At 39.5% G+C, this 27,000-nt stretch overlaps 1 protein-coding gene across 3 annotated transcripts in view; it reads right to left on the bottom strand.

The window, feature by feature from the left end:
- Window positions 1-206: 206 nt before the first annotated feature.
- Window positions 207-27,000, bottom strand: part of ppip5k1a (diphosphoinositol pentakisphosphate kinase 1a) — a 37,955-nt gene continuing 11,161 nt past the window's right edge. Inside the window, exons 8-31 of one of the 3 annotated variants that reach the window (XM_017458665.3) lie at window positions 26,443-26,604; window positions 26,234-26,355; window positions 25,276-25,377; window positions 25,028-25,114; window positions 24,861-24,936; window positions 24,584-24,693; window positions 23,660-23,745; window positions 23,434-23,559; window positions 21,799-21,920; window positions 21,531-21,713; window positions 20,611-20,752; window positions 19,803-20,026; window positions 19,482-19,609; window positions 19,196-19,310; window positions 18,999-19,106; window positions 15,490-15,603; window positions 15,188-15,328; window positions 14,571-14,664; window positions 13,663-13,788; window positions 12,102-12,164; window positions 5,190-5,327; window positions 4,948-5,061; window positions 3,061-3,620; window positions 207-1,859 (exon numbers count right to left, since the gene is read on the bottom strand). In XM_017458665.3, coding sequence (XP_017314154.1) covers window positions 1,773-1,859; window positions 3,061-3,620; window positions 4,948-5,061; window positions 5,190-5,327; window positions 12,102-12,164; window positions 13,663-13,788; window positions 14,571-14,664; window positions 15,188-15,328; window positions 15,490-15,603; window positions 18,999-19,106; window positions 19,196-19,310; window positions 19,482-19,609; window positions 19,803-20,026; window positions 20,611-20,752; window positions 21,531-21,713; window positions 21,799-21,920; window positions 23,434-23,559; window positions 23,660-23,745; window positions 24,584-24,693; window positions 24,861-24,936; window positions 25,028-25,114; window positions 25,276-25,377; window positions 26,234-26,355; window positions 26,443-26,604 — 3,330 coding nt within the window. In that variant the 3' untranslated portion in view covers window positions 207-1,772. Of the gene's footprint in view, window positions 1,860-3,060; window positions 3,621-4,947; window positions 5,062-5,189; window positions 5,328-7,471; window positions 7,652-12,101; window positions 12,165-13,662; window positions 13,789-14,570; window positions 14,665-15,187; window positions 15,329-15,489; window positions 15,604-18,998; window positions 19,107-19,195; window positions 19,311-19,481; window positions 19,610-19,802; window positions 20,027-20,610; window positions 20,753-21,530; window positions 21,714-21,798; window positions 21,921-23,433; window positions 23,560-23,659; window positions 23,746-24,583; window positions 24,694-24,860; window positions 24,937-25,027; window positions 25,115-25,275; window positions 25,378-26,233; window positions 26,356-26,442; window positions 26,605-27,000 lie in introns of all 3 variants that reach the window. The other 2 variants (XM_047151693.2, XM_017458668.3) reach the window with 2 other exon arrangements.

Below are 27,000 nucleotides of genomic sequence, written 5' to 3'. Positions count from 1 at the left end.
TTATAGGAATCGCACACCATTACACACTGCTACTCTCAGCACTCCATTTTGTTATGACATGGATGACAATTAATAGATCATTACTCTTCAGTCTTCTCAGGCTGTAACCTGCACAAAGATCATTATTATACACAAACACACAGTATCATGCTCTCCATCTGCCATTTTCATTATAAAAGGCACTCAGTAATTAAAGACGCACAGAGTAGCATACATCAACTTTTATTCAGAACATTTTTTATGACTTCTACTGGAACACTGAAAATTACACATATATTAAGACTACGCGGACTGCAAACATAGCACCAGCAGCACTACAAATACAATGTACTTAAAATTATTTAATATGTCAGCGATTATGAAACAAATAAACTTTAATTCAAAATAATCTCCCACTGGGTAATAATACATTACATCTGTGGAAATTACTACAATGAAATGTCAGTACTTCAAATAAACATTTTCCCAGTTTCTGTATACAATGGTGTAATAGTAGTATTAGACAAACCTATAGGTCAGTCAAAGTAGAAAAGCTCAAGTCAGACATTTTATACACCACACTAATGTGCATCATCTATAGTTCAGATACAAATCAACAAGAAATGCACTTAATCACTATTCCTCCTTTTATGTGACTATTCATCTGCTTGTGTCAATAGTCAATATAGCATTTTACAGTGCAAACATCTGAGCAGCAGCATATTTACTGAGTGACATTAAATAAGATTTTATTTCATCGGTAAGCTTTGTATGTACAGTAAAAACAAATCGAATAAAATGTCAGAAACGTCGGCTGAGATAAGCGAGCACAGCGAGTGTCTATGGTAGAAAATGAGCATTTTCTTTCTTTTCGTTTCTTTTTAAATTTAAGAGCTGAAAGCTACAAAGCCTGGGGGAAATAAACCTGAACTTGTTGTGATAAGAGCTTACTCCTTAGTCAAAACTGTGGCGGTACTGTATGTTTTTAGAAAAATATAAAATTGATAAAAGATAAGACAATTTATTCATTTATGTTTCTATATTAAAAAATATGCTTTGCATTAAATGATAAATATATGTATAGTACATAGATATGTAGTTCCTTACCATTTAATAAGTTATCACTGTGGTATTGAAAGCTTTGGCAGAAAAAAAATGAAATAAATAAAAATCGTCAGTAGGCTACAATATCAGTCTTCTGTTCTTGTCCACGCTGTGTATTAGGTAAGAAAAGTAAATGTGCAATAAAATGTGGCCTATCAAATGTATGCAAAATAGCAGCCAACTGCATGAATACAGATTTATCAATAAAGTACTAGGTGCTGCTGTAATTTAATACCAATATCCAACAAACAAAGAGGTGGCTTTACCGTTGGAAATGGCAAAGATACTCAAAACAAAAACCCAAACAGCATGGACTCAGTGCACTTTACAGAGTTGATCACTTGGTCACTGTCCATTTATATTGCACGTATAGCCACATTAACAGACAGCCACAGGCAGGTAAAGTTCTCAATGTGACACCAAGTCGATGGGGAAATCTGTGGTTCGGTTAGTTCTGAAATGTGCGCTAAGACTTCACACTGAAACAAATGACATGCAGAATTTCAGAAGGAGGCTACAACAGGAAATGCAGCCTCTACTTCCACAATGTCTTACCAGGCAACTGTTTTACCTCCTGACCGGAAGCATTTAGAGACCTACAGTAGGTGTACAGCACAGAGTCACAGAGGCACCAGAATGGGTTAGCATGGATTAGCATGCAAGCTGTGTTGTCTAGAGGGCGATCGTCTTCAGGACTCGGATGCACGTGGAGCGCCGACCTCTACAGGAGTGCCGGGGTGAGGGAGGCTCCGTGTGCCACTCCTCCACACGTCCACCTCAGGATGGCATGAAACATAGATGTGTCATTATTTTGTGGATAAATTCTTAACAAATGCAAAAAAAAAAAAGGACAGTAAATTTAACAAGCCAATACAGTTTCAGTTCTTTTTTTTTAACCACTGGTTCTCAACCTTGGAGTTGCCCGAGATGTGGATGGAGTCATAGGAGAATTTTAACAACCGTTATTTATAATGTAGTTGTAAGTACCTGAATGTAATTTAAGGAAAATTTAAAAATAATAATTAAAAAGTAAGATTACAATTCAAATTTAATTAGTCTCCATTCAATTTTGAGCACCTCTTATGCCCATATTACCGCAGTGTCAGAAACGTGGTCATGTTAATCAAAGTGCCATTTATATAGTACTGGCAGCATGCTAATTTAAAACTAGAATTGACTTTTTCCAAAGAAAATGTGAATGGTGCTTGCTAGTGCAAAATTCGACACCGGCATGCGTCACGTGTTTACACATTTCTTGAAGCGTAACTACTTTGAGCTATATCGGTAGCTGTACTGATTGTAGTTTACTTGAGTTTTTAATATAAGTTCAAAACCTGTTGAACAAAATGTCCAGTAAAAACATTATCATGAAGCAGACATACGTTAGGCAAAGTACGTTCGCAATCGTACACCAAAGTAAGGTCTCTGTACAAATATTTTTCCCACATGCTTCTCTTGTAAAGTGTACTCTGATTTGCTTGCATTATTCAATCCATTCAACCACCCACACACACACGCACGCACACACACACACGTACGCCTTTGTGCTGGTCGTCTGTCTGTCTGTCTCATTACAGGAGGCACGGAAAGCACAAACAAACACACACAAATAAACTTGTGCTAATCCAACACAGATCAGAATCACGCATCACCTGTTGCCTCTCCATCCACAGCTGACGCTCGACCCCACCCCCCGCCCCCACAATCGCATAAACTATGCGTAGTCCAAAACATTACCGTGCAAAATAAACACCGAAATGAGATGACTGGATTTTTTCCCAGTTTGTCCGTTAAACTTTATCATTTCTTGGAACGATGACTGGCACCAGAATTTCTTAGCGGAAGCTCTGGTGCCAATAATAGATGCAAACTCATATTATGACCACATAATGTTCAATGTCAGTTTATTTTAGCCATTTGTACCATGTTATGCAACGAATGGCAAATAAAGACCAAAAAAATTGATGTCAAGCCTACCTCCACTGTCTCCTGAGTGTTGAAGAACTCTTGGGGCTCGTCGGGGCTCAGGGGAGTCTGGGTACTGGAGCCAGCCTCTGAACTGCTCTCACGCAACTCCAGGAGTACGGGTAAAGACCCTGGCACAGACACAGGCACAGATCCAGGCAGGTTAGAGAAGGACTCCAAGGTCATGCTGAGTTCAACTTGAGGAGAGCAGGGAGGACTGGGGTCTATTTCGGCTTCAGTGGTACTCTGAGCCTCCTCGGCCTGTACGCACTCTGGGCCGTCTGGAAGCGGCGAGTCTGTAGATGCTGTGCTGTCCATGGTGACGTCACCGGGTCTGTCTGGGCTTTGGGGTTGGGGGTCATTGACAAAACTTGGGTCAGAAGGAAGGCTTTCAGGAAGATCGGAGGACGGAAGAGCAGGCTGGCTGGCAACGTGTGAGGACGAGTGGATCTCCTCACTGCTCTGCGGGGTTAGAGCCGCTTTCTCACTGAAGCTGAAACGAGGAGAGGTGTCCGCCGTGATGGGAGACGAGGGACCTGCGCTAGACACCGTGCTGGAAGGACCGCTGCTATCTGCACAGAAACACACACACACAATAACCTGTAATATTCTAATACATCAAAGCTGTAAGCCACAGTAACAAATACAGACCACATGCTGCTACATAAAAACCTAACAGGTCACTCCTCTTCTAACATTTCCTAATCATAATTCATCATAACGCCTTTTTCTTCCATAAGGTAACTTACTTACTAATGAAACAACTCATTTTTGTTTAACAAAAATTGGAGTGGAAGGGGGTTTAACAGAAAAAATTAGCTTTTTTACATAAAAAATTAATAATGCACAATAAAACCTGGTTAATTCTGATGATTACGTTGTGTTGTCATTAAAGCCTCGATCGACATTACTTTAGGCTAAGAATTGTCTGTGACAGTAAAAATCCGTCACATATTAAGTTTCTTATAAAGAGTAGATTAAAAATCGATATACTTTACTAGAATTTATTCATCCTTGTACCACTGACTTTGGTTGGTCAGATGTTGATTAATTTCCCATAACAGCACGATTCTGACAGTTGTTTTGGCTGCAGGCCAAGCTTATTCTAATATGTTATTGTTTCTATAGCAACAGCTAACGCTGGGACTTGCTCAGTGGGCACTCCACTTAAACAAAAGTTTATAACTGTTGAAACTGAAGACATTTATTTAGCATATTTGTAAGGAGAATCCAGTGTCAGTGCTTCAAAACTGTCTGAGGTAACTTGAAGTTTTTAAACTTCAGGAGGGATTTGCACTTTTACATTTTGTTCACTAATATAACATTTTTGTCTTATTATCTTCAAGAAAAAAAGAAGAAGAAGAAGAAGAAAAAAAGAGATCCCCTGGTGGCCTAGTGGCTAGCATGTGGCGGTATCATAGCTGTGGGCCAGATTCAATTCCCAGTTAGGGAGCCGACCCCAGCCACTGGAGGGTTGCACGAGCCAGTCCCAAGCATGGAAAATGGGGAGGGTTGTATCAGGAAGAGTATCTGGTGTAAAACTTTTGCCAGAATCAAAATATGACCCCAAATGGGACCAGCCAAAAGAGGCGGGAAAAAATCTTCAAGAAAGAAATAAGAGAGGCTGGGATGACTGCTATAATGCACAAGATAACAGAAACCTTTGGACGTGCTTCAAATCACATCACCCTGTCCTTGATTATTTTGATAATTACCCCTTGACATCTTTTATTAACAGCATGACCCACTGTGTTTTTTCAGTCAATAGTTCATCTAAAAAAAGTAATCAGGTAAATTAGGAAAATGTTGACAGGGGCTTTACGTGCAACTGAGAGAGCCGTTTGTGAGAAGATTATGGGTGTGTTTGAAGGTTAGGAGACCCAGTGGTGTGGTACTCACACCAGGGAGGACGCTCGGAGCGTTGGCGTAGAGACGCAGAGGTCGACAGCACTCTCTGAGGAATATACGAGTCCACCGAGGGCTGGTTCTGAGAGTCAAACATAGCCGAGAGAGCTGCAGAGAACAGCGGACATGTTTAAACATACCGACCTTTCAAATTAATAGGGTGAGCAATGAATCATCCGCAGCACAAAAGCTGATTAATTGAACAATATGCTAATATTGTAGATATTATCCACTACCTCTAGTGGTTCTAGTGTGCGAGTAGCCTGCGTTCTCACACACTGCTGTCAGGAACCTGTCCACCTGTTTGAGTGAGAGCGAGTTGTGCAGTGTCTCCAGCGGGTAGATAGAGGGCACCATGGAGCAGCCTTCAAATCCTACAGAGCGGAAAAGACACAAGAGAACACAGTATACCCATAATGCAATCTGTGTGAGTTGAGACACAGTATGTGAGGAACAAAAACCAACCACACACACACACACACACACACACACACACACACACACACACACACACGTAAATTTCCACCACATACTGGTTAGTAAGAGAATCACAGGCAATGTCTGACACACACACAAACACACACACAAAATTTCCAAACTCAGAAGAGATGGTGTTAACTAATCACACACATTCAAGCACGTTATATCTACTGAAATTCTCTAAACATTACATGTAGTAGCTACCATAAAAGCATGTTATCTACTGTTGCTACCAAATGACAAAAAAATAAAATCAACCACAACAAGAGCAAAATGGACTTTCTCTTAGTTTATGTAGATGATTAATTAAACACAGTCAGAATTAATAGCGAGGTTAAAACAAAATCACACCAACCAGTAACGGAAGCCCATCTCTCCCAAAATCTTTTCTGTAAATATATACTTAAAAAACCCCCTCAAATCTGTTTCTTAACTAGTGTCACAAAGACTCACTAAAGCTGCTTGGGACACTCTATATTAACCAATATTTTCAGCAATTTGTCCGTCCTTCTTAGGCAGGATGGAACAAAATTTGAAGGCAGAATTATAGCAGAAATCTGAAAGTATATTATAACTGTTTATTTGAAATATAATAAAAAATAAACAGGGTTTATTTAAAATGTGTTTTATTTTATTTTGTAGCCTAATGGTATAATTTGAAAGATGAATGTGACAATTTGACAATTCTTAGGAAACCTCTAAAGATACAATGGATATAAAAAGTCTACGCACCCCTGTAAAAATGGCAGGTTTTTGTAAAAAAAAAAAAAAAAAAAAAAAAAAAACCAATATCAATCACATCTGATCTTTTTTCCACCTTTACTGTGATATAGCAACCAACTAAATTTAAGTGCTTAAAATTTTATGGGGTAGGAGTCTACCAGCTTCTTGATCTAGCAATTTTATTCCACTCTTGCTTGGAGGAGAATTAAAGAAGAAGAAAAAAAGCACAAGGGTCCTGATCGCAATCTCCCATTGAGATCCCTGAGCGATCTGATCTACACAACTCTCTTCAGATCATTCCAGATGTTTTCCATAGGATTTAGAGCTGGACTGGGCAAGTCCAAAACATTGATCTTGACTGAAAAGCGATCTTGATTTTGAGTGATAAGCTGTCTCAATTTATTAGTGGAGGACGCTATATATTAAAAGTGTAAAATGTGGAAAAAGAGCATCTGACATGGTTTATATTGGTTTCATATATTATTTTACATCACAAAAAACAACAATCTTAACAGGGGTATGTAGATTTTTTATGTCCACTGTATGTATAATCCTACAGAGGGCTTTCCTTCCAGGAAAAGAGTCCACATAGAAAAAAGGGTTCCTCAAGGGCACTTTGGATAGCTAATGGTTGTCCAAGACTGTTTCTGTAGACAAGACTTTGGTTGCGATATATTTCCTTTACTTTTTATCAGTATTAGTCCTGTAGCTCAAGTGCAAAACTAATAAAAAGCAAATGTAAGATACCAAACACAGTCTGAAGAACTGACAATGTTTTGGGTAAGTGGAAAAATGGGTAAGTATCATTTTTAACTGAAATATTTCTTCAACACATTAGAGTAAATGCATCTACAATTGTAGAACAGAACCATATCCAATGGAACAGATTCTCCTGCCTTCACTTCAGTCAGTATCATCTGGCAGGTGTAGGAGATATAGTGTTTAATCTCTGGGCCTCATTTGATCCTGCTCAAACATTTAGACACACAAATCTGCATACCGTTCAATGTAGCTGAGTTCCAAATCCACCAACATGCAGCAGACTTTGTACAGTCAGCACTCATCAGAATGACACTTCAGTCAAACACCACCCAGGTCTGAAAGCTTAATCACGACAATAACTGCTGCTTTTAAACTGTACTAGGATACATTACTCATTTGCGGCATAAGCAAAAGAACAGCAAAAAACAGCAAGCATTACACATGCCCAACACAAGCAGTATGGAAGGCGAAGCTGGGGTAGCAATGACACGCCAGTTTAAGTGCAGCACAGTGCAAGGCAGGCCAGGGCACGTTATGTTGCAGCAGGGCTAACCGTATAGGTACTCTAAGGGGTCCTGGCCGGAGATTAGCCAGTTTCGGAAGAGGCGCAGGTGGTAGTAGCACTGGTGAAGGTGGTGGGCCAGAGTGCTGTCCAGAAAGAGCGAGTGGCGGATATTTGGGTCTGTGGAGAAGCCCCGGAGAAGCTGGGCTACCTGCTGTTCCTCCAGCGGCTCTGAAGAAGAAGAGGCAGAGCGTGGAAGAGCAGGGAGGAGGGTGGGAGTGGGCTGATGTGATAAAATATGACAGCCTGGAAGAGGGACTGGTCTTAAAACTGCATATATTCAAGAAGGGCATTAAGAGCAAAAGGGTATAAAGGGGTATAAACCTTCACACAACAAGCCTTTGTCTGACCAAACATACTCAAGCAAAACCACAAAGTGCATAACTAAGCAGACTGTAGCAAAGTTGTAGTCTGTCATAGTTAACTGCCTTTATTTAACAGGAGAATGGCTCCATATGGAGCTAAAAGTCATTAGATATATGCTGGAGTCTCTGGATTAACCCAATATGCCAACGGACCACAAGGAACTATGAACCAATGTAACAAAATGAAATATTTAACTGACATGAAGAGGAAAGAAAATTCACTATTTGTATTCCTAGAGATCAAAAATATTATTATTATTTTTTAAGTCAGCCTACAATTGACATCAATTACTTAGCCATGACATTCCTAAACAAAATAACATTGCTTATTCTCTCTCCTCCAGCAAGGTCAAGGTGATGCATCTTCTTGCGACAGTTTCACCTTGCTGATGCATTTGATCAACATAGCTGAATTCTAAATTTGTCATAGAATAAAATACTATCCACCATCAGAGGCTAACATCAGCGTGTGTCCTTTAATTCGCTCAAATAAACACATTTCTAATGCAAGTAAGACATTGTTATAACTCAGACTAGCTGCAGCAAATCTAAAATGACTGAATCCAGCTGCTACCCAAAGTAGATAAAAATCAAAATCAAAAGAACCACTAACAAAAAGTTTGTCCTACGATATGTTGGATGTTGGTGGTTGCTGGAAAAAAAAACCTAAAATCTAGTTTTGGCCAAAATACTGTAGGTTTTTTTCTGCCTATAACATACTTTGATAGCTCAAATTTAGGAAACCATAAATATATTTCACCAAAATGACATGGAAATGGATTTAAAATATTTTTAATCTTGCTTGGACTATTCCTGCATTGCTTTTCTGCATAGATAATGTTGGTTAGGGTAATTTAACAAATGCAGTGATAGTTTAACTAAAGAGGTCGAAAATGTCTAAAACTAAGCAAATTCCTCACATAGATCACTTTGATCAAGATGTTGGATAGTTACGTGCCATAGCAAAACAGACAAAACTAATCACTTACGGTTTTTTAATCAATTACAGACTGTCCACGATGCTCTTGTGCTGCAGTGGGAATGGAATCTTTAAAATCAAATTTTTTCACTTTGGGCGGTAACCAGAATTTAACATTCTGGAACATTAGTTGTGGTTGATATACATGCAAAAGAGAAACACAGTTCAGAAAAGTCTAAATTTTACCATGTGAAGATTTTCCCAGGACACTATACAAATAAAAATTCCAATAACTCGTGGTCAAACGGATACCAATTCATTTTATTAAACAGATCTCAGACAATCGCTAGAAATTCCACAGAAGTACTAATGGGACCGAAATCACATATGTGGACGAATATTACTGATTTTTATACTGCTGGCAAAACTTAAAGATTGACGTAAAACTATAGGTATACAGTACTGTGCAGAAGTCTTAGGTACCCTATTTGCTTTAGTACAAACTTTGTTATAGATTTTTATTTTATGACTTTATTTTTAGATTTTTATTTTATGACTATACATTATTGAGTCAGTGCAAAAACATTGTAGAATCCCAAACATCAGTTTTCCAGCACAAAATTAAATGTTACAAACATTTTTCTGTATTTCATCAAAGAACGCAGCATGTTATGTAAGAGACACTTTTCAGACAAAAAATATAATGAAAGCTGCTGGATTTTGCTGCAAAAGTAAGAAGCAAGTGCGACAGTCAACGTCTCCAGAAGAACCTTGGCTGGTTCTGCAAGATGCGCAATAAAACTTACGGCTCATTTCCGTACAAAACTTCACAAATTGTACCCAAGACTACCAATACATTTTTTTAAAGCAAATGGTCGAAACACCAAATATCGACTTTGTTTAATTTATTTCTGTTTATATATATATATATATATATATATATATATATATATATATATATATATATATATATATATATATATATATATATATATATAGTTTTAAATGTAGAAACATTTAATTTTATTACGTTCGAAGCATGTGCCTAAGACTACTGCACAGTACTGTATGTGTCTTCATTTGTAACTGCCGACATCTCACCAGACAAACATGCAAAACTAACAAACAGTGTCAGACACACCACTCCTACAAATAGTCATAATGTCATGGAACCTTAATATTATTCTGATATACAGAAAGCTCTGATATCAGCTGACACTGATTCAGTCCAAACATCCTGACCATAACCAGACTCTGTGAAAGCTTCTGTTACTAAGAAAATCATGGCAGACATAAAGGCATGATATAAGACAAGTTGTCTTACAATCATGTGCAAGATCTGTATCGTGTCAGTTAGGATGCGTTCACAGCATAAGAGGATAAAATCAGAAAACGTGTCAAATCCGAACTGATATCGATCCAACGTTTATGTTGATACTCGGTATTGGACTGTTACGCTGTATTAGGTAAGTAAAATCATATACATGTAGTGTTTATACTGTTTGAGTTCACAACCTACTTCAGAAGGACTGTGTGGCATGCGGTGTGTGTGTGTGTGTGTGTGTGTGTGAAAGAGAAAGAGAGAGAGAGAGAGAGAGAGCGAGAGAGAGGGAGAGAGAGAGTGTGTGTGTGTGTGAGAGAGAGAGAGAGAGAGTGTGTGGGAAATGTACAGCAGCACTACGCTGCATCTTTAATCACATCCTAAAATGCGCTATAGATACAAAGCAGCGTAAGGCTAAGGGTACTGTAGAGATATAAGAGCCGACACAGCATTGAGTCACACTCATATCACTCACATCCTTAAATCATTCCTGTAGAGTCGATTTTTTAGGATTTATTTTTTCCCCAAATCAATTAATGCATTAAACGATTACACTCCTAACACCTTACCATTATAAATCCAAGATATACTGAAAACTGTATATGAAACATACTGGCCCACCTATAGGCAAAATGATGAGTATATGATGAGTAGATTATATATATCAATATATAGCACAATGCTTATAGCATGTATAAAAACATTTGCATGACCAGATTTAGAACGGACCTATTTTTGCATCTTTAACACTAATTCAGCCGGTTATCACTTCTTCCATATTTGATGCTATCCAAACAGTAAAGCTGATTAAATTCTTTGCCTGTCATCTATTTTTGTTATTTTCATTAAGCACCAGCAATAAGGAAGCATAAACGTACAGATATCGAAAGCTGTCATTTATGCTTGTTGCCATAGCTACATGGCTAAAATCTTACACGACGAGTCTATTTACTGTTGGATGAGATTTACTTAATGTGACCCTATGCCACACCTGCCAATCAGAAATTAGTATTTCAGTGGCCAAGGTATAAACACTCACTAGTTAAACATAATTAAGCACAAATGGGTAATTATGGTCAATGATTGCCAAACAAATATAGCGTATTGCACTGGCAATATTAATGTGAACAACATTACTTAAGGATGTTCAGTATTATACATCAATATTCAGTTGCATGATATTAATAAATATATCAAAATCAACAGTGATCTGGAGAAAGAAATAACAGGCTAACCTTTCCCCTATTAACAATTTTAAAGGCAGAATACTAGCTTCAGACTAACGTAGCTTGAAAAAGGGCTTCCAAACTGCAACAATATAATATTTCACCATGATTATTAACGTAATAACCATGAGTGTTCTGTGGGAAGGACTATGATACATCAGCAGAGATACACTTCTGGAAGTCATATTCCCCAATTTATATTCCACATACAAATCATATTCCTCATATGATATCCAATAGAAAAAAATGGTAAGCATACCGGTCACGTTTGTGCTCACCTTGTACGGTGGCTCATATGTGTAGTGGACAATATCACAACAAATGCTTAATCTGTGAGAAACTAAATATGCTAATAGGGTAAATGTCATAGGCCAACTGTGGTTCATTAAAGCAACACACACACACACACACACACACACACACACACACACACATACACACACACCTCCAGCACTTTTACATATCCCAAGAAACCAATTATACTGTTGTATAAAAAAATAAAAAAAATAAATCATAAATGTATCAGCACTGAGATCATTGGGTAAGAGTGAAAGACTTATGCAGGGTGTTATAAACAGAATGTGAGAGTGGTGTTAGAGCGAGAGTCCAAATGAATGGGTGGACCGAGACTGAGAAACTGGTGGAGATGGAGGGAATACAGCAGTGACCATGTTAAACTGAAATTAAGTTCAACACTAAAGAGATTAAGTAACTTTTTTTTTTCCCAAAAGGCATGCAAGACAAGGAAGGTGGAGAAAGGTGAAATATACTTGAAGAGAAGCAGACATACCATTAGTCGGATGCTTTGCAAACGACACAGAAAATCGCTTTACTGCCGGCATAGACAACAACTCTGAGGAAATAAAAAAGGTCACTGGTGTTACCATCTTTTGAAGTACACCTGTAGAGGATAAGGGGACTGTCTGGGTTATACAGTGCTGAAGGTGTGAGACATTCAGAGGACATTAGGGAGAACAGAGCTGGAGTTCACTGAGGGGCTCTATGCTACTGTAAAACCTACAGCAAGACACAGTTAGAGAGTCACTGAGGGTAAGCAAGAAAAGCAGCTTTTAGCACAGTGTTCGTTATGATTCGACATAGAACACTGCAGTCCATATACTTTTTCTGATCATAGAAGACAAGCTTTCATAAATGGATCCAGAGATTGCTGTAATCCCACCCCACATTATCGCTAACTTTTACTCGCATGTAAAGCATTTTAGCTGCCGACACTTCCTACATTTTACAGCCCACTCAGCTCTCTTATTAAAAAAGACTGAGATCATTTTAACCTTTACAATCACACTCACAATCACACTCACACAGACACACACACACACACACACACAAACCGTAACACTACCTTTGATATCTTCAGAGGACACTGCTCTAGATTACAGTGAAAACAAGAGGACAAAGATCATATACACGGACACCACACCACACACAGGTTCACATTTGAATATAGGATCACCACAGACTGGAATGAACATCACTGTGGACATGGGACAGATGAACGCACAGACATTATAGTTACAATAATTCTAGACCATGTAACCCCTTGCTTATAAAATGGCAGTGGAGAGAAAAGCGTCTCATGTCACATTGCCACCTTGTGGACAAAAATGTTCTCAACATATAGGAATGTTCTGGAAGGGTATCCAAGTCGTTGCCTCTATAGAGGACTATCTCTCTAAAAGCAAAACTGTCTAAATAGAGCGAACAATTATGACTGACTTTCATTTTATCTGTAGACACATATTAAAGAAAATCTGTCTTCAAGGCAGATTTATAGATATATATATATATATATAGATATTTTATATATGTTTTAAATGGTGTTAGATAGAACAGGTATAATATAATAGCTGCTAGTTATTCAGGTAAGTATGGTATTGCTATTAAAATGACTATTTTTTTTTTATAGTCCACTGAAAAAAACCTCTTTATCCAAAACCCACTTCTAGTGCATTTGGATAAAATAATTTTCTGTTATTTTCTCAATACAGGGCAGTCACGATTCTTGTCTGTAATAATCACTACTGACAGACTGGATGGAGATGAAGCTAAGTGGAATATTCCACTAACTCAAAAGAACATGAAGCAAAAATGAAACAAAACAATGCTGTTTGAAGGAAAGACATAAACATGGTGAAAGACAGTGAATGGTAGCGGTACATATTCTATGAGCTGCACAATATTAAACAAAGGACAATATTAAAAATACAAAACCCTTAAACATTCTCATTTCTAAGAACCCTTCAGCATGGGCCCTGAAATACACGTCCTAACCTCTGAATTCTCTTTCTGGATATTAGGAAGAAATCAGAACAGCTTCTATGAGCACATACCATCTTTATAGGACAAATTGCCAGAGGAGAATTTTTTGCGGTGTGTGCGGGCATAATCCTGAAGATTGGGGGCACTAGAGGACCCACCAAGGACAGTGGTGCTGAAGAGACCTGCACACTGAGAGCCTGAGGAGGAGGGTTAGAGAACCATGTCAGTTAGTCATCACTACACACACATGCTGTTATTCAGATTTAGATAAAATACATGAGAACATACGTGGGCAAATAAGTCACAGGTTAAATACACTACCAGTCAACCTGTGATTGGTAGGCTTAAGCTGTGTTTAATAAACGATCATCAATATCAAGGCTTTATGAACCTGAAGGCAAATGAATCATTTTTTATGAATGATCATTACTATTAATAATTCATGAGCATACTATAGCGTGCATAGTTACACATTTTATACTACATGCCATTATTTTGTTAACCTGGTTGAAAAATTACATACATGACACCACACAATGTCAGTATATAAAATCAATAATGGTATTAACTTTTAACTTTTGATGAACTATTCATGTTAATCTCATGGCCAATGTGTTAAAATACTGCATTAATTAATATAGCCCTGCAGTGTGAATGTCATTTCCAACCAGTTGTTTACATCAAAACTAAAAAACCTTAACTGTCGGTTTTCTGTCCCCAAGGTGAAAACAATACAGTAAAAAAATTGCTGTACGCACAATAGATCAATTACATGAACGATAAAATGACAGCCATTTCCCAGAACTGGAGTCTAAACTGATCTTTTAGTTCTGTACACTATTAAGGGAATTGACATGACTTTTCTGACCTAAATGTAGAGGTCATTGAGGGGGTGGTGAGTCAGAAACTTTTTAAAGAGAAAGGGAGAAAGAGGTGGGGCAGCTGGGACAACTGAGAAGGACAGACACATGATACCAACCTAATCCACTCTGCTTCATCTCTGGAGACTGGCGCGAGCATGAGGGGAAAAGGCGATAGCTGGCTGCTTTAGAGGACGAAGTCTCTGACAGAACCTACACAAGAATACATACAGGATATAAATGGTTCAGAATGAATTGTGACTTTAATCTGTCAACTGTATAAATAATAGTATTAATATATAATAGTATAACTAATAGTATTAATATATACTAGAGAACAGTATTGGCGTGTATATTAAAGTTGTATGTTATCTTATTTCCTTTTGCCATGTTTCAGTATCACACCTGAAGTAATGAAAACGGCTCCTATTGTTTCATTTATTTTTTCTCTTCTTTCTGCACCACACATCCTATTATAGATAATACGTCAAATTGTAATGGTGAATTTTGTGACATAAAATAAATTATTACACCGGAATGTAGTCATTCATAAATTGCACGTACTTCAAATGTCAATCTCATAAACGTCTAAAAATGGATATAACAAACATGTTATGATTTAACAGACTACAACCCATGCCGTGTGTTTAGTAAACATATTAAGAAGTACATCTACTAACAAAGATGAGGATGGATGTGCATGGAAGATTGGAGAGATGAGGATGAGAAGATTTACCTCCATGGAGCTAGTCTTGCGGTTTCGAGTCAGAGGGGATTTACGCTGAACGCCAATTGATTCAGACAGAGGTAACGCTCGATCTGGCTCATCCCGCACAAGGTTCTCCAAACTTCCAGGATCTGTCTGCTTCTGATCATTCTAACGAAAATAAAAATCACCCATACACAATGACAAACGCAACCACACACAGAGGCAAAATGAAATATTACACCAGAATGTACTCATTCAACAAACAATGCCTAATCAAATATTCATAGCCAGCACTTTTCGCAAAGAAAATTTAAAGTAACTCAGCTTACCTCAGAAGAAGCAGGACGGAAACCGAAGCCCATTGGTGCGTTTTCTTCTTCACACACTTTAACCCCGGGGCTGAAATGCAGCTCGACATGAAAGCGCTCTTCTGAGGAGGGGTCCTGCAATATAATAAAGATCTATTTAATACAACTGATTTTTGGGGAAAACTGATCTATCCTTTCTTATCGACGAAAATTTTAAATACAAAAATTAAATTTGTAAAATTTTTGGACTATTTATGTAAAGAAACGCTTCAGAATTTTTTTAACCTTCTACAACAATGTTTACCTGAGAGAACAAAGGAAAACTTCAGGTTACTTACGTAACCCCAGTTCTCTAATAACAGGAGTGAGATATCTCCCTATGGGAAACGCCTCGGGCGTGACCGATCCTGGAAGCACCAATAACACCATGTCGGTCAGTTGTCAGACCAAATCATGGCCATGATGATGGAGTCCCTAATATATAAAAACTCAGCATATCTATTCTCCTTGAAACTGCAAGGAGGGAAGTGTGGGGAGATACCTCACTCCTGTAATCAGAGTAATTTAGTAACTTGAAGTTCTCTTTCAAACATTCATTCGGTATCTCACTACGGGATATAGACAACTCCCGTATTGCAGATATGCTGTCCAAAGCAGACCAGCGAACTGACTCAGTGATGCGTATAAGTACATGTACACAGACAAATCCCAATCTATTCCTCCAAGAATAAATGGACGTATGGGGGGGGGCATCGTGTGAGGGTTTGTTTTTTTTCTTCAGTCACAGCCAAGCGGCAACAATGTGATCTGAGGAAACAGGAGGGTGATGCTTTCTAGACTTGCCTCCCACATAAATCCACTGCAAGGGCTCCTCAGTCAACTTGGCCAGTGTTGCACCACCTCCAAGGAGTGGGCAGTCGTTCTTTATGAGCCCCAGTCCTCCTCTCCCCTACCTCAACAGTCAGAGACTCTGTCTAAGACATCTCAGCTGGGAGGGAAACTTTCTTTTACGGCAGCGACAGCTAGACACCGGCCGGCAAACCTTCAGGGAGAGAAGAAACGGGCAGCTGTGGCTCAGTTGGTACAGCGGGTTGTCCGCTAATTGTAGGGTTGGCGGTTTGATTCCCGGCCCGCATGACTCAACACATGCCGAAGTGTCCTTGGGCAAGACACTGAACCCCAAGTTGCTCCCGATGGCAAGTTAGTGCCTTGCATGGCAGCTCTGCTACCACTGGTGTGTGAGTGTGGATGAATGGGTGAATGAGACACAGTGTAAAGCGCTTTGGATAAAAGCGCTATATAAGTGTGCCATTTACTAGCTACTGTTTTCCTCAGCGGTGGTGGCCTTTTCTCCCCCTCCTGCCAAAAGAAGTCGTTTGACAGGGAAATCATTCAGGAAAATCTCTATGTTATCTTCTGACCAGTTAAGTTATGGTGTTGGCACCAGTTCCCCCAATACCCCGCAGAGAAATTCTCCCCCCTGCACCCACGGGGTTGCAACAGAGGGAAAGGGACCGTTTTCAAAGAAGCATGTGTAGTGTAAAAATTATAAAATCATTCCCTTTGCATTCAGGCAGTGGGCCAAGGGCATAGCAATGTTTGAAAATAAAAATACTCACAAAAACAAAATTAACCAAATCAGAGTGAGTGAGTGAGAGCTGCAGCGGTCAAGCAGAGAGTTGGTGCGCATGCGGAGTACACCTGTGGGTTTTCTCCACGATAAGCCAGGGTCATCGTCTGCAATTTGCTGTAAAACCACCACTTTTCAACAGTGGGTTAATGTGAATAGCAGAAGGGGAGTCAGCTCAAACTTTAGAGGAAGAAATATCCTCTTTATTGAGAAAAAGAGCAATTCGGATAGAGCCGCCAGAGGACAGCCTTCAGGGTTTTTACTCCCGATACTTTGTCATTCCCAAGAGAGGGGGAGGTTCCGTCCCATTCTGGATTTGCGGAACCTCAACAAACACCTCAGACAGTACAAATGCTCATGCTCAAAGTGCTATCTCACTTTATTTGTCAAACTCTGGTTAAAAGTCTGGTTTACATCAGTCGATCTGAAGGATGCATATTTCCACATAGGCATTTACCCAGCACACAGAAAATTCCTCAGATTTGCCTATCGATGCTCAGTTTTTGACAGTTCCTTTCCGGCTCTCATTAGCCTTAGAGTGTTCATGAATGATGAATGTGGGAGCAGACCCTCGGTCCGGATGGAATCCTCTGTACGGAGAATGGACTCTCCACCCTTAGGTAGTGAGCCAGTTGTGGGAGAGGTTCGGTCAAGCCACCATAGAGTTCTTCACATCGCATGGAAACACTTGCCGTCTATTCTTCTCTCCGGCGATCAGTATTACTGAGTGACCGCTTTGATCATACAAACGCTAAAGAAAAGTCACTAAGTAATACTGATCACCCCGAATTGGCCAGGGAAGTTATGGCTAACAGAGATAATTCAGCTCCTGTACGACCAGCCCTTGGGCTCCCGTCGCACAGGGATCTTCTATCGCAAGCACGAGAGGAGATTTTTCACCCTGCCCCAGACAATCTAGCTCTCTGGGCCTCGGTGTGGAAAGACGCATTGTTCCTTTCCTGTTCTGTTGCGGATGTGTTATGTTTTCTGCAGGAACTTTTGGGTAAAGGCAGAGCCTTCTCTACCGTTAAGGTTTATCTTGCTGCAATATCTGTGTATCATGCAGGGGTTGATACTAATACAATGGGTTAGCACCTGCTTGTATGCAGGTTTATGAAGGGTGCGTAGCGTTCAAACAGGGTTTCTAAACCACTGATTCCGCCATGGGATCGGTCTGTGGTCCTGAGCGCACTTTCCCAGCCACGTTTTGAGCCTTTAGAGAGTATTGATTTAAAGCTCCTCCATGAGCTCTGCTTGACAAGTGGTGAGGAGAGAGGTGGCATTACAAGCCCTCACCACCAAGGCTGAAGATCGGTAGATCTTCTGGAAAAGTGAGGCTGTTAAACACTCCGTACACCCTGGCAGCGAAACTGAGGCAGAAGAAAATGCTGCCCTGCGGATAGGGTGGAGATGATGAGCTACCGACAGCTCAATCAGAGGGGGTTTGACATCCCTAAGTCCTCCATATTGTGGACTTCCAGCCTGGAAAACCCTTTAACAGGAATCCTGTGAGAAAAGGGTTTATCCCAGAAATGTCTCACCTCCGAAACACATGCGAGGACTGCATGAATGAGCTGCTTGACGGCCGGGTCATGTGACGACAGTCTCTTGCCATCATAAAAATCTCATTCCACTCCCTGGTCTGCCTGTTGCGACAGCCAATCAATAGAGAATCTTTTCGCTGCTTCCCCCCGGCGTATTTCAATAAGGTCGAGCACCGCCTGAACTAACGAGTGGGACCCGTCGCTTAACATGCTGCCTGGCCTGAGCTGGTGTAGGCGAGGAGGATCGCATCATATTTAATTCACTACCACAATGACCAACACACTATTTAGACAAGCAGATAACATAGCCACGAATCTGCACAGCTGTCTCTGTAGTTTGGGAGAACACAAAATACCTTGTTGTTGTCCTCATACAGCATGATAACTATCTGGGTCATATAGTTGAGCTCGGGCACAGCACTTAGATAGTCCATGGCCCTCTTCCATTGCTGGTCACTGTCCTCCTATAATAAGCCAAAAGCTCATGTTAGTGCATGCAGACTCTATCTCAGGCGGTTCTTTTGACTAGAATCCCAAGTTATAAGTAACTTACGTCCAGCAGGCCTCCGTAACGGAAGATGCTAAGCAGTGAATGGACGTGACTCTCACTGGTGAAATACAGCCGTGTCCGTACATGCCTGCCTGGTGACAGCACACCACGGGAATACCTGGGATAAGAGGACACATATGAACAAACACAGATGGATGAAACAGGATGTAAACAACTCCGTATGATAAGACAATGTTCCTTTTTTACATCCGATTTAATTTTTGGTGTGCCTACCCTTTTTTTTTTTTTAAACAAAAAACATGCACATATGATTATAAAACACGCTTACAGTGGATGAAGCTTGTTGACAGACTCGTCCTCGTGAGTCCTCTGCAGGTCCAGCAGGATCTTCTTGATCAGAGGCAGACAGTAGCCATACGCAATGTCCAACTTCTCCATCTTGTTAATGCCATATTCCTAAACAAGCAAAAACAGCATGCAATATTTAAAAGAAGAAAGATTTGCATATATGAAATTTTATTTAAAATAAAGCTATTGGAAGACCTGCTCATTACAACATCAACTGTAATGTCCTATTTCCCCCAAAAAAATAAAAGATTTGAATGTCCGTGTCAACTAATAATGATAACACAGCCTATGAAGGGTGAACCTGTGGTATGACGATGTCTGCCAGTGCTCGTGACAGGGTGAACAGTTCTACAGTGTCCTCCAGGCCAAGGGAACTGTTGTGCTGAACATCATACTTCACACAGTCATAGATGTCTGGGATCTTGCTGATGTCGTAGCGTCCACTCTTCATGTAGAAGTCCCTCTCCAGTTTAGACCAGCGCTGCAGCATCATCTCCAAAGTCTCGCTGTGGTACAACTGCAGATCTGAGGGAAATTAAAACATCATTGTCATAAATAGTGACCCAGTGCGGGCTCTGTGCTTGTGGCATCTGTGCTTGTTTTCACAACACTAAATCACATTTCATAATACCATATTGCACACTTGTTACATTCTAAATTATATTATATTGAATTATTGGCTGCATTATTTGTAATTTATCCAGGGATTACAGGGGTGGGCGACATGGCAAAAATATCAAATCACAATCACTCAATTCAATTTCAAAGTACACAATATTATAATTGTACGTAGGTTCGCCATAAGTGTCAACTAAAATGCTGCAATAAAAATAGATACATAATACAAAGTATTTTTCTAACATCCACAAAAATAATAAATGATTTAATCAATACAAAAGTGTATTTTGTGTATCAGCTAGTTATTACTCCAAGTAATAATGTAGCCAGTCCATGTTATACAAGTACTGACAAAACGTACAGGATTGTAGAAAACTGTACAATCACAACATCAATATTATAATAGTATAACGTCCGGCCCTAGTGAATCGCTGATTTGTGAATACCCCAGTGTATTCAGTGTCTTCATTAGAAGAAATGAACTGACGAACCTGCAGATTTGGGATCCTCGAGTCTATTTTGGATTTGGCGAATGAGGCTCTGGATGAGGCTGTAGACTTTGTCGCATGTTCTCACTGGATTTTCAACAGCTTTCATAGAGGTCACCATAGAGGGGCTGCCTGTTGGAGCCAGCTGAGTGGGGAAATCAAGAATAATAGGTAACAATGTACATGTGTAAGCTGCATATCAATTTAACTGACAGTGCTGTTGAATTCTTGAATCCCATTGGACAGAAGGTGCTGATTTTCTGTAATAGTGGCTCTGACAATAGTGCCAACTGCAAGGTAAATCACAGGTTTATATTAATGTATTCATCCTATGTTATGATTTTTATAACATCATCTAATTCACAGGTACGTTATATGGCAGATGATCATGAAACTCAAACTAATAATAAACAGATTAAAAATGTGTTGTTATTTAATAAAGAAAAAGTATAATCATTGATATGGTGAAGGTTTCTGTATGGAGACGTTCATTTGGAAGGAGTGTCAGCACTGTAACAGAGGCAAAGCATTTCATCATGAGAAAGTATTCAGGACAGAGGATTTTGTATAAATGTATGAATGAATAAAAAATAATTAATAAAAACAAATTGCTGTGGTATAAGAGGAATAAATACTGTTATACAATAAATATTTGCTGTTTTAGGAACATAACTGACTTCTGATTTGCATTCAGTCACATCACACCACCCCGTGGTTGATTATTTTCAGCACGCCATGTTGGCTTATATTCCTTACGTATAACACACCCAACGAGACTATAAGCAGCATTGTATCTGCCACACATGAATCCATTAAAAAAAATTATATACGTAAATCCTTTTTAACTAACTGACAAACAATCTGGCACGGCAGACAGACAGGTCCAATCCAGAGCAATTTTCAGCTGATGAAAAAGTGTTCACCTTGTCAAAATCTTCCTCAGTGAAGTCTTCATCTTTCTGCATGATCTCATGAAGCCTGGCTTTGACACGCTGCTGGCAGCCGCTCAGTGAGTCGAGGTCATTATCCAGCAGGCCGTTCATGTTAGCACTCTTCACCATCTGCACCAGAATGGGCGTCAGCTCGCCCTCCAGTGCCAGCAACCCCTGCCAGGTGTGTCACAAAAATTATTTCTGCACGCAAAACGCACACCTGAACACAGATTCATTTATCTGAAGGGCTGGTCAATACCTTAGCAAAGGCAGCTGCAGTCATCTGCACCCTGCCTTCATCTGAGGCGTAGATCTTGAGGTCGTGGCGATAGGTGCTGTGGAGCCGAAGTAGGCCGCAGCCAGGAAAGCCAGCATAATCCCCTACACACAGCGAACACACAAAAATACACAGTATATCAGAATATATCAGCAGGTAAGACTGCAACAAATAAAACATGTAAATGCCTTAGTACATCACCTAGACCACAAAAGGATTTATAATAACTGCAACCAAACACTTCCGATAACTGGAGATCAGTCTTTCACGTACTTCTAGGACAAGGATTTACTCCTATGCTTTGGATCATTGTCTTGCTGCATAATCCAGTTGCGCTTGAGTTTCAACTTACAGACTGAAGACCGGACATTCCCTTTAGGATTTTCTGGTAGAGAGCAGAATTCATGTTTCCCTCAATTGTTGCAAGTTGTCCAGGCCCTGAAGCAGCAAAGCATCCCCACATCATCACACTCCCACCACCATGCTTCACTGTAGGTATGATGTTCTTTTTGTGGAATTCTGTGTTTGGTTTACAGGAGGTGTAATGGGCCTCCTATCTTCCACCAGTTCCACTTTCGACTCATCAGTCCACAGAACATTCTCTCAAAAGGTTTGAGGATCAAGGTGTGTTTTGGCCAAATTCAGACGAGCCTTAATGTTCTTCTGGGTTAGCATGGATGCCATTTTTGACCAGTGTCTTTCTGATAGTGAAGTCATGAACAGGGACCGTTATTGATGCAAGAGAGGCCTGTAGGTGCTTTGATGTTGTTCTTGGCTCTTTTGTGACTTCCTGGATGAGTAGTTGCTGTGCTCTTGGAGGAATTTTGGAAGGTTGGCCACTTCTGGGAAGGTTCACTACTGTGCAGAGTTTTTCCATTTGGAGATAATGGCTCTCACCGTGGTCCTTTGGAGTCCCAGAGCCTTTGAAATAGCTTTGTAACCCTTTCCCAGACTGATGTATTTGAATCACCTTCTTCCTCATTATTTGTGGAATTTCTATCAATTGTGGCATAGTGTGTTACTGGGTAAGACCTTTTAACCAACTTCATGTTGTTGAGAAAGTTCTATTTAAGTGTTGATTTGATTGAACAGGGTTTGCAGTAATCAGACCTGGTTGTGTCTGGTCAAGCTGAACCCCATTATGAATGCAGTTTCATAGATTTGGGGAATTAGTAACTACGGGCACAAATACATTTTCACACAGGCCCAGTTCTTATTGGATAACTTTTAGGCTTCAATAAATAACGTTATAATTTATAAACTGTATTGTGTGTTTACTCAGGTAGCCTTTGTTTTAATATCTAAAAACATAATTTAGTATGAGATATACACAAACACAGAAGAAATCAGGAAATCAAATACTTTTTCACAGCACTGTGTGTGTGTATGTGTGTGTGTGTGTGTGTGTGTGTGTGTGTGTGTGTGTGTGCTATTAATATGATTACAATAATGGACACTGGGCCACACATCAGACCAAGATCTGCTGAATAATGTTAGCCCCAAATGGGGAAATAGGGAGCAACAGAGAGAAAGATCATAAAAAAGGAAATGTGGGGAGATACCAGAAGTGGGAAAGAAACAGTATAGGAAAAGAGAAAAACTGAAAGAGAAGTGTACCTTGACCTCCTGGGTACATGCAGCGGAAGGCTCGACCCAGCTCCTCTGCCTGTACTCGGCCTGCAGGAGTTAACTCACCTCCCCACTTTAACACTAGCAGCAAGGACGGATTTTCATTGCGTGTGTCTGCTCATAAGACAAACAACACCAAGAGCAAAACGTCACATGGATGAATCAATGCAAACAATCTAGTAATGCAGTGTGACAATACTGAGTCTTTCTCTACCTTCTTCCTCACTGGAAGTCTTAGGCTGCCCGTGGGGAAGGTAAGTCAGCTGCACTTTCCTGTTTATCCCAGAGAAATGGCCATACCTATGTATAGAACATCAGCGGGAGAGAAAACAGACACCAGAGATGAAACCGTAACCAAATCTCACCTGCACAATCTTAACTGTCATTGAAAACATCATAAAACAGGCATATAAAGCAGGTGACAAATACCCAACATGAATAAATCACTAACATTTGTCTGTATAACCCTAGATGTTTGATTGGGTTGTTGGGAACCTACTGTAGCTTTTAAAAAATGTGAAATATTCAGTATAGTACAGCTACAAAATCACACGGAGTTGATGACAAAAAACTGACAAATTGCATGTCTTAAAGCATCAATGAGTCACAACATGTGCAAGTAAATAGTATGTTTATACATGAATTTTAAGCATGTAAAATTAAATAAGAGTTTGAACCCTCTGAGCCTTACATTAATGCCTTGAAATGTGTGCAAGTTGCAGAGGACTCACAACTGCACCTAAAATGTCACGCTCATTCACTGTTTTTTTAAAAAAAACAAAAACAAATTTAGATACAAGTTCGATTATGAAAGAAAACTGATACAACTGGAACTTTCTAGTTTATTTTCTTAGTTCTGCCGTGTGATGGACATAAATTAGAATTTACATGTGCAAAAAAAAAATCAGTAGTAGATAGCTTTGGCAAAAAAAAAAAAAAAAAAAAAAAGGGACACATTGCTGTTGTTCCAAAATAGTGTGAATTTTCACAATCCACATCATATTCTATGCCTCACTGTAGATGTTTTTGATACGTAGTTGCATTACGTAAAAGATTTCATGAAAACACTTTTGATATTCTCCAGCGAGACTGAATGTCCCCATTTAAGTGGCCCAGATCTAAACAAATTCTCACTCACATTTCCAAAACAGTCTTAAGCTGCTCCAGTTTTGATGACTTCTCTTCGATCTCACAGTCACCGTGCTGCCCCAGATCTGCTAACAGCAGTCTGCTAATGTCCAGCACTTCCTGAAGGGTAAAACAGTAAAACTGCCTGACTATATCCAGAACAGCACAGCAGGATTTAATGAGCTATACAAGAAATAAAGAAACTAGCAGATGTCTACTTCAATCTCTTTATAGTGAAAAAAATATAGAACAGTAAGTGTTTTATTTAAGTAAACATGGTCTGTTACCTGCAGCTGTTTCGGTTTCTTCAGTTTCAGCTTGCCGGTTTTGTAACCCCCATACTTTTCAAACAGCTCAAAAAACCTGAGAAATAAAACACAAGGACAAATCCCTCAGCATGTGTGTCTGTATGGATCTAATAGAGTTTCACTAACAGTCACACATGGGAGCTCACATGGGATTTCTGACTTCCATCTTCATTTTCTGTTTTGGTGTTCTGTCTCCATGGCGGATTACCGCAATCACGCAACGCAGCTCCATCCTACGCAAGTAAAAGATGCTTCAGTCATTATTCTGAACCATTTCCATGTGCATATTATGCACAAAAATACACAGTATACAGATGGGAATGGTTTATTCATGGAAGAAAAACAAGTGAAAAAGGAAATGAATTCTGTGTGGAAATCAGCATCGTGGACTCACATGGTGCCGGATGTGGTAGGGACTATGGGAATGTCCTCTGCCTCTGTGGGAATAGACCAGGGAATATGGAACTGGGGAGCCAGCTCCCTCATCACAATATTCCTATGGACAAAGAACACAACAAAACTCTCACTAACCTTATGTTAGGAAATATATCGTGCATACCAACCCGCACGATTCCATGGGGTTGGAATCTTTTCAGCTTGAAGAACCAGTCAAGCTAAGATAATATCTTTCACCTGGCTGGTCCGGGATAGTAGGCTAACTGCTTCTGGCTTGAATTTCAATGCAGGCTTATCACCATCATGATATATGATAGCTACATGGAACACATGGGGTCATTTCTTTAAAAGTGCCATCAAAGTTTGCTGCATGTTCGCTCCTGTAGGCTTTCACCAGGTTTTCTGATTTCCTCCCACTTACTAAAAGTAAATGAATGAACGATAGATTTCCAAAACCTGAAAATCTAAACATTTATTTCTAATCAGAGGCACAAAAAGGTTGAGAAATATCGCGATATTTTATGAGTACAATGCAAACAAGAATGCAGCTGCAGTGCAGGTATTAAATTACTAAATTTTTGGTTTCGTGAGGATGTTTTATAAAGCAGAATTGATCATTTTTAGTTATTTTATATCCATTTCAAAGTCATTTACTGGCAGCTGAAAATAACTGTGTGCTATGAAAGTTTTTAACGGTATTAAACAGCATAAAATGTATGGTATATTCATTCATTCATCTTTAGTAAGGTTTCTCCAGAGAACCTGGAGAAAACCCACATGTACATGGGGAAAACGTACAAAACACCACATAAACAGTAACCCATGCTCTTGATCAAACTGGGGACCCTGGAGCTGTGAGGTGGCAACTAATTCATATTTCTCTATCGCATTATACTGTGAGACCTGTGTATCGTTACATTTTATATATTAATAGCAATGAGAAAACACTGTCTCACCCAAGTATCTTGGCACAATCGTCATAATATTTCATAGAGTTCTTCACAAAGCTGAAGCCGTTGACGTCACACACGTACGAGTGTCCGTTAGCCCGGAGGAGGTCAAACCCACACACCGTTTGCTGCAGAAAGTCAGAAAGGATTTAAATTGCAAGTCTGGATTCAGCAACCAAAGCACAGTGGACTGAAGAATGAGTAAAACCACTGACCTTAAAAGCCAGGCACACTTTTCGAGCCACCAATTTCTCCATAGCAGTGAGCATAACAGGGTAGCGTACTTCTTTTCCTTCACTGTCTCGTTCAACTTTGCCATCCAGGGCGGGAGACTTACGAGCCTCAGCGTGAGCATAATCAGGCCCTACTGTGTACACCTGAGAGATGCAAACACACACATATATACATGCCTCTAGCAGCAGTGTATTATCAAATGCTCCAGAACACAGCTTAATAGTCCTGGGATTCACACAGTGGTGGAAATCACAATCTTCCATAATCAAAGTTATTTTATATATTTTTATTTTATATATTTTATTATTATATAATATATTATATATAATATATTATATTATATTTATGTATTCATTCCTGTATTTATTCCTGACTCCTGTTACTGTAATCAAACAATTTTAACAAAAAATGAAGTAGAAATTTCAGGAAGGATAACTTCTGGGTTTCCAATAAACAGTCAAAAATTATATGGAACTGAAAATGTGAGTAGTTGGATTCCATTCACAAAATGGGGAAGTAGATTTATTTATTTATTTATT

This window comes from Ictalurus punctatus, chromosome 27 (genome assembly GCF_001660625.3).
Source record: "Ictalurus punctatus breed USDA103 chromosome 27, Coco_2.0, whole genome shotgun sequence".
Classification (NCBI taxonomy): Eukaryota; Metazoa; Chordata; class Actinopteri; order Siluriformes; family Ictaluridae; genus Ictalurus; species Ictalurus punctatus.
The sequence above is the reverse complement of the archived record's forward strand: the minus strand, read 5'-3'. Positions and strand labels throughout refer to the sequence as shown.